This window comes from Echinops telfairi, unplaced genomic scaffold, assembly GCF_000313985.2.
Source record: "Echinops telfairi isolate 266 unplaced genomic scaffold, ASM31398v2 ScPeMD7_4225;HRSCAF=4972, whole genome shotgun sequence".
Taxonomy (NCBI): Eukaryota; Metazoa; Chordata; class Mammalia; order Afrosoricida; family Tenrecidae; genus Echinops; species Echinops telfairi.
The window spans coordinates 16,210,360-16,223,764 of record NW_022108124.1 but is presented as its reverse complement, the minus strand read 5'-3'; the positions used below and the strand labels follow the sequence as shown (position 1 = coordinate 16,223,764).

Genomic DNA, 13,405 nt, shown 5'->3' with positions numbered 1-13,405 from the left:
AGGGTCCCGCACATACTCAGCTCCTTCACGCAGTCATTCACTAGCTGCTGCTCCTTCTCCTCGTAGGTGACGGTCTCCGTCTTCAGCTGGCAGGCCTGGGGACAAACGCCGGTCAGAGGTGGCTGGGCTGTGAAGCCAGGCAGGTCCGGGAAATGTCCCTTCAATCCCTCCCACCTGTCACCTCAAACTCCCACTGCCATTGAGTCGATTGCAGCTCACAGTGACTCTAAAGGGCCCAGGGGAACTGCCCTGGTGAGTTTCTGAGCCTGTCTGTCAATCCTTCCCCTCGGGAGCGGCTGGTGCTGAGCTGGCCGTCAGCCGCCTGATGCACAACCCAAACCGCCTCCGCCACCAGGGCTCCCTGACATGTGGAAGGTCCAACCTCAATGTCGCCCATCTGCTAGGGACCTTAGAGTCTGCAGTCTACAAACTGAATTTTAAAAAGGTATTTAAAATTTGAAACCTATTCACCCATGAGGGGGCACCAGAAAAAAGCACGTGCTCGTTGGCCAGTTGGGCTGCTGGCCAGTTGGGCCGCTGGTCATCCTCCTGCCTGGCTGTCCATCCGGGACTGTCTGGGCAGCCCTTACAATGCCCGGGACCTGGACAGGGCTTTCCAAGAGTTACAACCACAGACGTGGCTGCCACTGATCACACCCTTGGGATGGGCCGGCTTTGTAGCTGGAGCTAAACCAGCTGTATTCTTACCTGGTCCGAACAAGGTTCAACGTGCAACATCTGATCTCAAGAGACCCAAGAAGCTATCTCAGGCCTCTGGAGCGCTTGCTCCCCAGGGATGAGGGTGGAGGAGGCCAAAACCTGAAGGCCCAGCTAGAGAGAAGGGAGCTGTGGGCCCCCGGTGCTGGCTGGCCCCAGAGGGGGCCTAGACCCTCCTGAAATCAGAGCTGGAGTGGTGGCAAGTCTGGGTTAACACCCTTGGCTGTGCTGGGTTTGTGCCCCCCCTCTCCCGCCCCAAGTGAGGCTGGAAAGGACAATGTCTAAGAGAACATGGTCCTCCATCCAGGCAGAAAATGCTCTTGTAAGGCCAGACAGAGGCTCTCCACCACGCAGTCACGCTCAAGGTGAAAGAGGCTGTAGGGCGCGCAGGGCAGCATACGTGGGGCACACAGCCCCAGCCCCACCAACAGTGGCTGGATTCACAGGGCCAGTCTGTATCTGGCTAGAGAGCATGACGTCCCTGATAACTAGGACAAACAGTACTCCGTGTGCACGGAGTCCATTCTAGATAGGGCCAGTGGGGCCAGTGGAAATGTGGAGTTACTTAGAATTTTGCTTTGTCACTTAGGGGCTGGCATGCCCTTGGGGAGGGCCCCCCCCCCTGGCAGCCTGGGCTCCACCTTTTCCCTGAAAGGTGCCACCCTAAGGACTGGCAGCAAGACTTCTTTGCACACACACACAAGGACCAGTTCCCAAGCTGTCCTGCTCAAACCCTTGTCCATTAGGGGTGCAAGCACTGTGCCCTCCCGGCTCAGGTGAGCAGGTTGCATGGGGCCTTTGACTGAAACACCAAGACGTGAAAACCAAAGGAGGTGCTTGCTCTGAGCCTCCATCCGAGTCATGTCTTTTCGGGCGAGGCACCCACGTTGGGTCAGAGCTGGCGAGCGGGGCAGGGGCCTCTGCCGTCCAGAGCTGCCACACGGAGGCCGGGCACTCACCTCGGATCGGAGTACCACGTTCTCCTCTTCAAGGTCCTTCAGCTTCTTCTGAAGAGAATCCAGATGGAAGTAGTTCTGGACGGAGGAGCTGGACTCGTTCCTTTTCAACCTGAGGGAGGAGGCAGCCCATCAACAAGCCAGGGAGGGACACGTTCCCCCACTGCCTGGCTGCCCACGAGCAGGCACAGAGAAGGGCTGCTTCAGGCTAAGTCCAAGCAACAGGGAGCCATCAGACGGTCCCTGCCCCCAGGAAATCAGCACCTCAGCCCAGGCTGCTTCCGAGTCACCTCCCAGCCTTTTGCCTGCCATTTAAATGGTCCTGTCCTGTCACCTCAAGGAGAATCCACTCTTCTTGGGCATCTACACAAGGCCAGGATGCCTGGACACTCAATACCTGTCATTTATTTCCATGTGCCAAAACCTGTTGCAGGTTCTTTGAGTATGCCCACTCAATTCTCAGAGCCCTCAGACGTAAGTACCACGATTATCCCCACTTGACAAAGGAGAAACAAGCACTGAGAGGTGAAGTAGCTCGGCCCAGGACACACAGCTTGTAAGTCACAGAGCTGAGATCTGAAGTGAGGCCACTGGGCTCGGGTGCTCAAGTTTCTAATAGGGGGCCCTGCTGGCTTATGGAGAGGTTCCCGCTTCTGCTGTCCCCAGGACCCAGCCTGAAGCCTAAAAGCAGCGTGCGACACCATCGGTACGAGACAGAAACCTTCCAGAGAGGGAAAATGCACCTATTTCCTTTGACTAGAGAAGAACAGAGAAGTGGCAAGAAACTTGCGAGACCTGGAGAACGGAGACAGTCCCCTTGGGTGTCACTGTATCTCCGCCAGCAGCAGAGCTCACCCCCTGACGTGCCAGGGCAAACAGGGCACCATGGCATCTGCACCCTTAAACCTGACAAGTAGGCAACAGGACCCTGGAAGAGGGAGGCTAAACACCCTTCCATCCAGCTCCCGCTCAAGCGGCACAACCAGTCGGTTAGAGGCACTTGGAGCTGCTCAGTTGGAAGGGTCTGGCCTGCACTCCTGGTGACAGCGGCCCTGCCTCAGGGACTTACGGGGTGGAGCAGACAGACTCGGGCTCGCTCTCCTCGGCGGCGCTGGTGTAGAACTGCAGCAGCTCATCCTTCATAGACAGCTCGTGCCGGAGCTGAGATACCTGCGGACGCAGTCACAAGGCGATCATGGGTGTCCACAAACGTACTGTTCACTGACAAAACCCCAAACACCAAGCCCATGACCATCAGGGACATTCCGACTTGCAGAGACCCTATTCAGGGGTGCCCCGGCCGTCGGTCTTTACGGGAGCAGACAGCCTCAGCATTCCCCACCCAAACGGCTGATGGGTTTGAACCGATGACCATGCTCTTAGCAGTCCGTGGCAGTTACATAATTTCCTGTCAACTTGCAAAGGGGTGGAGTCCAGCCTGTCCATCAGGTCACAGCTTGATGACCTCATGTGGAGGTGCAAAGGAGATAAATAGTTCACTGGAGGCCAGACTCTCTCTGCTACACATTCCTGTTGATGAGACACATGGAGTTACACTGATAGAGCCAGAGCCCTGGAGCTGGAGGAGCCACGTGGAGACCCACGCCAGTGCTGGAATGCTTCCACCGCCACTGGATCCACAAGACTTTCCACCCACTGGCCTGTGATCTTCCTGTGTTCAGCATCATTGCATGTGTTGTGTGAGTCTGAAGAGGAATTTATAGACTAGTATTGGACATATGGGCTAATATTGGACTTATGGACTTGATCTGGACTGGGCTGGGATTTTTTTTCAATATACAATTGCTCTTTGATATAAAGCTTTCTTATACACATATATAACTCCCTCTGGATTTGTTTCTCTAGTCAACCCAGACTAACATACAGTCCAAAGCTTGTCTGACAAATCCTTAGGTGACTAGGATTTTTTAATTCGCCCTCACGAAAGCAAAGGCATCCCACCGTTTTGCATTATTCAAAGAGCACAAAGGATTTGGTCCCCCGTAAGATTTCTCAAAAGGGCAACTGACGGCTTTATGGCAGACGCTCCCCTGCTCGAGTTGAGCACCGTCACTTTGGTACAGAGATGAGACGGGACTAGAAGGTTCTGGAGTGATGGTGGGGTGGATGAGAAGGCGTGGGGGCTCTGGAAGTGGCCAGAGGACCAGACACCAACTTGACGCAATGGGTCAAGTTACTAGATGAAAGAGGAGGCCATTCACTGCTGCTGAAACCAAGTGCCACTTCAGAACAGGATGGAGGTGATGCCCACTAGGGCTGGGCAACTTCAGCGAGCTCAAGCCCTGGTCTCATACCCGGGATACCTCACAGCCCCACCCTGTGGCTCTCACACCCTCCGGGAGAGGACCCCCTCCATCAAGTGGAGCTGACCCAACTTGCACTCGGTGGTCCCCAGATGCGAAGCAGGCTACTGCTGGGACAGCTCTGCAAAGCACTGTGGGTTGAAAGCAAGCGAACGGAGGCTGCAGACATTGGCACTTGTCCCTTCGCCACATGGTCCTGATGAGCAGGAGCCCCGTGCTGGGCATGGGCATTTCCACTCTGCCTTCCCTCCCTCCCGCTTTCACTTGCTTTGGGGTTGAGTGGGCGAGTCTGTGGCTGACTCCAACTGTCCTAAACGGCACAGTGGAGGGTCAGCTGTCCCATCTCCCACAGAGAGGTGGCTAGGAAGCGCATGAAGGATTGAGTTTCAACACAGAACACAACGGCTTTTAAACGGGATGAAGGAAACGAGGGTTTATGAATTCCGATTTTTACACCAAGGAAAAAATGTCACTTCTGGTCCCCAAAGTCCCGCTTTGCATGAAGCAAGGGCAGTGACACGGGGTGGCGTCTGCAGGCTGATTTGCAGGTCCCAGGGGGCACTTCTCAATAATGGAATGGGTTGCAAAGGGGGCCAGGCTGTCTGATGAGTCCATGCTGGCCCTCCCAAGAGAGGAGGGGCACAGGCTACGGGGCTGGGGTAGGAAAACCAGGAATCAGCGTGACTTCCCCCAACACACTGGGCTTCGTGTGCAGACAGCAGGGGTCGTGACTGCTCGCACAGTGACGGCTCTGCTCCAGCACACTGTGATGCCCGAGCAGCAATGCGGGGACTCGCCTGAAGGAGGAAAGGGGTCTGGATGCACCCCAGGGGGGCACGGAGGAGCGCGCCACTTGCTCCACCTCAGACTGGCAGGAAACGGAGGGAGAAGACGCGGGACATCAGACCCAAGTCCCCAAATAAAATTTCACTAGGAAGAGCACGCAGTCCGGATTCCAGGGAAGAAGCAACAAGGTGGGGCTTGGTCCCAAGCATCTCACCTCTCTTTCCAGCGACCTCCTCTGGTTCAAACCACAATCCTTCCAGAAGATTGGCAGTTCTTAAGAAACATTTCCAAGTCCTCATCCTGCCTCCCTGAGCCTCTCTTTTAACCACCAGTATTCCCTCAACCACACCTGGAGTCTCGATAACAGTGCTTCTATCATGAAAATACAACAGGCCACTGTGGGCTTTGGGGCACACACTGAATTACACTGTCACGCTGCTGTCACTGCCGTGTGCAACCATCCCCACAGGGATGCCTTCTCAGGGCCCGACCCGGCCCTGACTCGGGAACTCTCCTCACAGCCCACGCCATCAGACTCTGGCCTCAGGGAGGGCAGGGACCATGGCTGGCCGGTGCCACGGCCACAGTAGTCGTACTCAGTCTTGCCCCCAAGTGCCCCTTCCTGTCGGAACGGAAGGAGGAGGGCACATGAAGCAGAAGGAATCGTGGATAGGCACTTTTGGTCTTCCGGGTGACTCCCCAACCTCTGAGCTCTGGGTTCAGGGTGCTACATGTCCTTTCGCCGGAAACCCTGCTGTCTCACCAATGCCAAGCCATGCCCGCGGCTCGCAGACCCCCACCCCCCGCCCAGGGCCCCCGCTTCTTACCTCTTCCCTGATGTGTTCAACCTGCTCCTCCAGCAGCTCGTTCCTCTCCGTTAGGGTTTTGTTCTTCTTCAATAACGACTGGCCGATCCGAGCCGCCAACTCTAAATCCCGCTCTTTCTGCAAAAGGCCAGAGGGACAGCAGGGGTCAGATGCCCGTGCTGGCTGCAGGGGTCCACTAGGGCTCCACGCCAGCGAGGAACATCACAGGAGGCCGTTCACAGAGAGCCGGGGGCTCATAAAGTTACGGATTCCGCCCTCGCGTCCTGTGCTATCATCTCTGAGCCCAAACGGACCGCGTTGCCCGGGAAACCACAGGTGAGAAAGCAGAGGGTCGGGAGAGCCACCTGGTTCTTGGACACGGAACACGAAGAGAAAAGGTCAGCATTCAGGCCCAAGACGAACAGCCTGGAACCGACATCACCCGGGAGACGGTGTGGGAATGGCTGGGATGTGAACGGAATTAGGCTGTGTGCCCTTTTGCCAAAAAGAGATGGTACTTAAAATGATCCCGGCACCTTGCCACCCAGGTCCCTAACCCACGGAGGAGAAAGGGGGCAGCCCATGCCCTTGGAGCACAATCGGCCACCAACAGTAAGAGGCAAGTCTGGAAATGCGGGGAGCACCGTCCTGCGGGGAGACAACTTTGAGGACCTGAAGCTGAAGGCCCAAGTCTCCAACAGGCAAAACAAGTCTCATGGAAGCTCCGCGAAGGCACTGGCAGTGGTGACGGGGTGCGGGTGGGCATGGGGGTGGGCCGCTCAGGAGCTCCTGCATGCCCGCCCGCCGCTCCTCCACGACAGGGTGGGGGGGCTTTCTGCTCCCATAAAGAGTGACAGCTTCGGACACCCACAGGGGCAGGTCTATCCTGTCCTACAGGGTCTCTGTGAGTCAGAAGTGGCCCCGGGGCAGTTTGGGTGGATTGAGGGGTGAGTGGGAAGGGGCTTCTTCTGTCAAGAGTGACAGAAGCACACAGACACAGCTAGCCACGGCGGCTGCACAGCACAATCGAACAGAGCAGCCCTGACTGCGACGGCCAAGAACGCTGACACGGGCAATGGTTTATGACATCTACAAATACACCCATCAAGATTTTTTTTTTAACTCTGTTGGGGAAAAAAAAATCTTTATGTCTACAGAGGGGGAAATGCTTTCAAAAGAGGGTTCCTTTCAACCGTATTTGTGTGATGGTTAGCTCTTCTGCTGCCTCTTCACCTGAGGGACAGGCTGTGGGCTCATCGTGGCCCCCACACGGACTCACACTGGACAACTACTTGCTGACTGGACAGACGGACGGATGGAAGGACGAGTGAATGAACAGAGGAAAGCTAGCTGCTCCTATGACGAAGCCGAGATGTGGCACAGGGGTTCGGCTTGTTTCGCACCCATTCAGGCCGCCGCTACGGGCCCTTCAATTTGCCTCGTGTGAGCGAGAACCTTTTCGTTACTCGAAATACAGTTTCCAGGTTTCTTAGATTTGTTTCATTTTTCTGTGGATGGCTCCCTAGACTTCATTTCATTTAAAGATAATCTTACTGGGGGCTCTTACAGCTGTTAGAACTATCCACACTCCAACTGTATCAAGCATATTTGTACATATTTATTTATTTTTAAAAAGGCTTTTTTTTTTTGGAAGACTTTCGAAAGAGAGGCCGGATTCCATTGCCAAGCTCCAGAGACAGAGGCGGTGCTAAGGACACACACAGGACTTCCCACGTTCGGCTCACGGCATCCCTAAAGCACCATGGTGGAAGCCCGAGGAGTGCAGGAAGTGCAGGGACTTTCAGGAGGAGGTTTCCTGGCAGAGCCACGAATGGGCACCACCACCAAACGCACGCATGCTCGGCGATTCCCCTGGAATAACTGCCGCTACCCAGACGGAACCTCCACACTTTCAGGTGGGGGCTGGTGAGGGGAGGAGAGCTCTGGGAAGCAGATTCACGTTAGAAGGCTACAAGACCCCTCAGGACCAATAATGAGAGTAGCGATACCAGGAGGGGAAGGGTAAGGCAGGTGGTGGGGGGTGGGGTAACCGATCACCGTGATCTACATATAACCCCCTGCCAGGGGGATGGACAACAGAAAAATGGATGAAGGGAGACAGCAGTCGGTATAAGGCATGAAAAGAACTTTTAATAAATTATCAAGGGTTCATGATGGAGGAAGGGTGGAGGAGGCGGGGGATGAGGAACTGATACCAAGGGCTCAAGTAGAAAGCAAATGTTTTGAAAATGATGGCAACCTATGTACAACTGTGCTTGACACAATGGATGGATGGATGGTGATAAGAGCTGTAAGAGCCCCTGTATTAGTCTAGGTACTTTAGAGAAATCCACAGCAACTCATGTATAAGAGAGTTTTATGTAAAGAAAGTGTGCATCACAAAAACATCCCAACCCAATGCTGCCCAAGCCCACAAGTCCAACATTAACTCATTAACCCAGCACCAGTCCACAAAGTCCTCCACCTCACAAAACAGAGGCAATGATGCCGACTGCAGGAGGAAAGCTAAGTCCGTGAACGAATAAGTATCTCAGCACTAGCAGGGGTCTCCACACGGCTGCTCCAGCACCCAGGGCTGCATCGGGATAGGTCCATGTGGCTTCTCCTTGGGGATGTCTTGTAGGAAGTCAATCTTGCAAGCTGAAGCAGGGAACTAGCTAAGACAGCTGCACCCTGGTGCAACCATCACAAAACAAGAGACCCGAGAACTAGAAAGGCGAGGCTCCCCACCCATTTATCCCTCTGCCTTTCAATTAGCCCCACATGTGATTATCGGCCAGGTTGGCACAATTAACTAACTCAGCCGCCAATAAAATGGTTTTTTAAAATTGAGTGGTAAACAACAACAACAACAACAACAACAAAGGCTACAGGAACCATGTCTTCCATGTGGCATCCGAAGGGACTCTGGGGCCGGGGAGGAAGCTGGGAGGATGCCAGCTTGCAGCCTGCCGCCCGACCACTGCCCTTGGCAGGAGCAGCTTCAGCTTCTTGGCCAGGGCCAGGGAGACCCGGGGGTGTTTCCGAGCCACAGGTTAAGGAGTCCACTCATGAGCTGAGAAGTCCTGACTGCAATGTTCTGTGTGGAATGAAATACACAACGGTGCTGAGTTGAAAATCCAAAATCCCGGGTTACGCATGGCATCCTGTTGTAACTTCTGCTTGTCAACTAAAGCCTGGGTCACGACCCAAGGTGGGGTTTCCGTCCGCCAGCCCCGGTCAACAAGTGTAGCTCTCCAGGTGAGCCGTCCTTTTGGGGAGCGCTGAGTGTGTTCTCTTTGTGGACTCCAGTAAGGATGGTCAGCTGAGGTGCCTTTGGGGGGAAAAAGTCTCCCAGCGTTATGGGCCATGGAGTTTGGGCCAGTGAGAGAAGGGGCCGTTTTTAAACCCAACATCTTATTTTTTTATAAATCATTTTATTGAGGGCTGTGAGGGGATGTCCAATTGTCTACAGGTGGGCTTTGGGTCTCCACTCTGACCCCCCTCATTTGTATTGATATGGTTGGTTGTTTCGGGTCTTCTGATGCCTGATACTGTTGACACCTTGTGATTAGACAGGCTTTCTACAAGCGGGCTTGTTGATTGCCTGCTAGGTGGGCCTGTACTTAAGTCCAAGCCTTTTAGACCCCAGGTGCTATATCTTCTAATAGCTGGGCACCATCAGCTTTCTTCACCACATTTGCTTATGCACCCATTTTGTCTTCAGAGATCATGTCGGGAAGGTGAGCATCACAGAATGCCAGGTTATTAGATCAAAGTGTTCTTACATTGAGGGAGGACTTGAGTAGAGGCCCAAGATCTGCCTGCTACCTTGATACTTAACATATAAATATATGTACATAGACCTATATCCCTATAGTTATTACATTATATAGGGATATGTTAATACATTTAAATATTTACATGCCTATATTTATACCTCTATAAATGTCTTTTGTCTTCTAATTCTTTCCTCTATTTCAGCAGTTCTCAACCTGTCGGTCATGCCTCCCTTTAGAGTCAAACAACCCTTTCACAGGGGTCTCCTGATTCATAACAGTAGCAAAATTACAGTTATGAAGTAGCAACGAAAATCATTTTATTTTGGGGTCACCACAACATGAGAAATTGTATTAAAGGGTTGCAGCATTAGGAAGGTTAAGAACCACTGTTCTATTTCCTTTTACTTTCCTCCTGTCCCACTATCATGTTCAACCATCATTCGGCTCTCAGGAGTTCTCAGCTACAATGCACACGATCAAACCCCACCAGGTGTTCTACGCCCTCCTCACGTTCAATTTTAGATCTCTCGCTGTTCCCTTGTCCCTGAGCTTGTTGGCTCTCCCCTCCCTTTCCCCCACCCCCTTCCCTGTTCACCTAGAACAGTTAGTCCAATTGTTTTCCCAAGATTGTTTATCTTGCCTATCTTATCTAGATAGACATGGAAAAAAAGAAGGAAAAGGGGGTGGTGCTATAAATAGTTCTAGGTCTGTCTGCTGACCCTTACGTATTAAGCCCAACTTTTTACATGCCTGCCACATTCCACAGGAATATGGCATGCCTTTCCTAGCTAACCAAAGGAATCTGGCCAACTCCTGGCAAAACGCTTGTGGTGAAAGTCTAGTTTCGGGAGACTGACTCCACAGTGATGTGGTTCTCCCTTGTATGGATGGGACGCTTTCTCCTCTGGGGCCTCCACAATCCCCAACACATAATCCCTGTCACCTCTGTCTCAGAAGCCAGGCAGGCAAGATGGCAATGGGCTACCAGAGCCCCAACTCATTGCTACCGCTTGGACCCTCATCTGCTACAAATATAGTACATGTGGAGAGGGGCCCTTGCAGGGGCCAAATGGGACCAGTAATTTGGGCAGGTTGACCGGGAGACACATCTCTGCATCTTATCCTGCTGGTTGTCCCAGGAAACCCGGTAGCATGGTGGTTATGCGTTGGGCTGCAATCTGAAAGGTGGACAGATCAAAACCACCAGACGCCCTTACAGGAGAAAGACAGGGCTTTCCACGACCATACGCAGTTATAGTCTGGGAAACTCCCGGGAAACTCCCGGGACAGCTTGCCCATGTTTTGTAGGGGAACTCCCGGGACAGCTCGACCATGTTCTATAGGGTCACTATGAGTCAGTGTTGACTCAATGGCAGTGAGAGACATACAGCAAGGTTAGACCCACAAGAAGGGCTCGTGTCTCAATGACCCTAGATCACTTCTCAGCCTTATTTGGTTCCTGGAGCAAAGGAAGCCCGTGAGGACATCGGAACACCTGCTTCTTCGAGTGGCACCCAAAATGAACACCCAGGCCGAGCGGCAGAGCTGGCTAACCCTTGGTGAATCCCATGGCACCAGTGTCCAGTTCTCTGCCAGAGTGCGCTCTCCAGAGCTGAACTCAGGTCCGGCATGATCTTCCCAGTGCTCCTTCTCAGGCTGGGTAATACGCCCCCCTTCCTGGTCTGACACAGGTGTGAGCACAGACCTCTGTCTGCAGGTGTGGCCCCACCACCGTTTGCATACGCCTTCCATCACAAACAAGGCAAGCAAACATGACCGCAGCAGCAGCAGCGGTGGTGGTGGCAGCGGCGGCGGCGGGAGATCTGGCTGGGCAGGCAGGGCAAGGCTTTGAGCATGGTTGAGCAAGGCTGCCCTGGGCTCCCGGAAACCCACGAGGAAAAACAAGTGGAACAAGGAACTCAAGACAAAGTCCTTCACCCTTACACATTACACCTCACCCCCCAGACACCAGGGCCTCCTAGCTTGCCCTTGCCCATGCCCGTGGACGACCCAGGTGCGTCCTCCCCTGGCCCACACTGGGCACTCACAACAACAGTCTCGTCTTGATAAAGAGCCCTCCCGACTGGGGGAGGAGTGAGACTTCAAAGCAGGCATATGGGTGGATGAAATGGAAAGCAACATTGTCCAGAGGGTCTTGGGGTTTTTCTGAGCTTCCTAAGGCGAGGGGCCCGGGTTGGTGTCCCTTGGACAATGACAATGACAATGAGACATGTTGCCACACTTCCCACCAGCAGCCAGCAATGGATGCATGTTCCCGTCTAAAGAGGGGGCAGCCGCCAACAAACTTTGGCCATGAAGCTACGATGAAAGGTTGTTAGCTGCCACTGAGCCACGGCAGCTCCTGTGTGTCACACCGCACACCAGCTCCAGTGGGGCGCTATCCTGGCAGAGCCCCTCAGCTTTCTTCTTTACCAGTACTGCTGGGGGCAGGCTTCAAACCGTCAACCTTGGGGCTCGCAGTCCACCACATGAGCCACGGGGAAACCCCCCAACGAGAATAAGAGATTCTAAGGAAGTTCTTCAAGCTCTAGAAATAAGCTGTGGAAAGCACTGGCTCCTGTGTTTCTTGGAGAACTCGCACAGTGGGGCTCCCTTGAACTGTGGGTTCACCCTCCTGGGCTCTGCTCTGGCTACATGCATCTCTGCCCTTAGTGTGGGTGATGAGGGGGACTGCCTGGCATACCCCCTGGAGACAGGGAACCAGCCTGCCTCCCACACTCAGCAGCTGACTCATCCCATTCACCGATTCCAGGATGAAAGGTGTGACTAACAGGCCAGGGGGGTAACCCTCTCCGTAACTGAGGAGGAGGCCAGCGGTGCCAGGAAGGAAACTGTGAACAGCAGAAAGGCAGGGAAGGCCACAGAATCGTCCTCTTCCCCTTAGGACCAGAAACCAATCCTCAGTGCTGGAAGGGCTGTACCCCGGCCACCCATGCACCGCTGAAGAGTCAGCTCTAACTCCAAGGCTGTAAACCTTCACAGCAGCAGAGAACCTCATCTTTCCCCCACCCAGTGGCTGCTGGGTTTGAACTGCCACCGTTGCAGCTGGAAGCCCCACACGTATGCCACCGTACCACCCATGCATGCTGGCATTCGGTGCAAAACACCTCTCGCCCACCCTGCTGCTGACAGCCACGATACAGTCCGGCTGCCACGTGGCCCTGGCCCAGGGTGGTTACACTTAAACCAGGAAGCCCATCTCAAAAACCCAAAATCAAACCCACTGCCATCAAGTTGATCAGGTCAGGGTAGCACTGCCCCTGTGGGTTCTGAGACTGCAGCTCTTCACGGGAGTAGAATGCCCTGTGTTTCTCCTGCCGGGCGGTGAGTGGTTTGGAAGTGCTGACCTTGTGGTTCGCAGACCATTATGCCATCAGAAGCCCATCTAGTTCCTAAGACAGGCAGGAACGCAGACGGGATGCTTAACACAGGACAAGGAACTGACTGGCCGTAAATCACACAGAGACAAAGACCACAATGAGTCTCTAAAACAAACACAGAACCGCCTCGAGAGACTGTTCCTCCATATTCTTCCCAGGAACTCAATTCAAACAAACAAACAAACAAACAAAAAGAATCCCAGGGCTCAAATAGAAAGTTTAGAAAATAGTGATGGCCACCTGTATACAAATATGCTTGATACAATGGATGTATGGATTGTTATAAGAGCCCCCAGTAAAATGATCTTCATAAAAATCAAAAACAATGAGATGAGGGTGTATGCTGTACAAGAACACTGGTGTCAAAAACTAAAGGGAGAGTGTAGTTATTAATTACCAGTCACTGGTGGCAAACTGGTTACACACATTGGGCTGTGATTCGCATGATCGAATCCACCAGCCACTCCTTGGAAGAAAGACAGTGCTTTCTAGTTCCATAAAGAGTGAGTCTCAGAGACCCTCAGGGGCAGTTCTACCCTGTCCTATAGGGTCACCATGAGCCACCATCCACTCGATGGTGATGAGTTTGTGTTTGTTTAAAGCAGAAGGTTTGGAGTCCCTGCCCGGCACCAG

The 13,405-nt window shown here is 53.5% G+C and overlaps 1 protein-coding gene across 6 annotated transcripts in view; it reads right to left on the bottom strand.

Moving 5' to 3' along the window:
• The window catches only part of TRAK1 (trafficking kinesin protein 1), a 153,500-nt gene that overhangs the window by 37,638 nt on the left and 102,457 nt on the right, over positions 1-13,405 (bottom strand). For all 6 annotated transcript variants that reach the window (XM_045295059.1, XM_030886952.2, XM_030886953.2 and 3 more), the window contains 4 exons: positions 5,611-5,727; positions 2,743-2,843; positions 1,677-1,785; positions 17-95 (listed from right to left, as the gene is read on the bottom strand). In XM_045295059.1, coding sequence (XP_045150994.1) covers positions 17-95; positions 1,677-1,785; positions 2,743-2,843; positions 5,611-5,727 — 406 coding nt within the window. The remainder of the gene's footprint in view (positions 1-16; positions 96-1,676; positions 1,786-2,742; positions 2,844-5,610; positions 5,728-13,405) is intronic.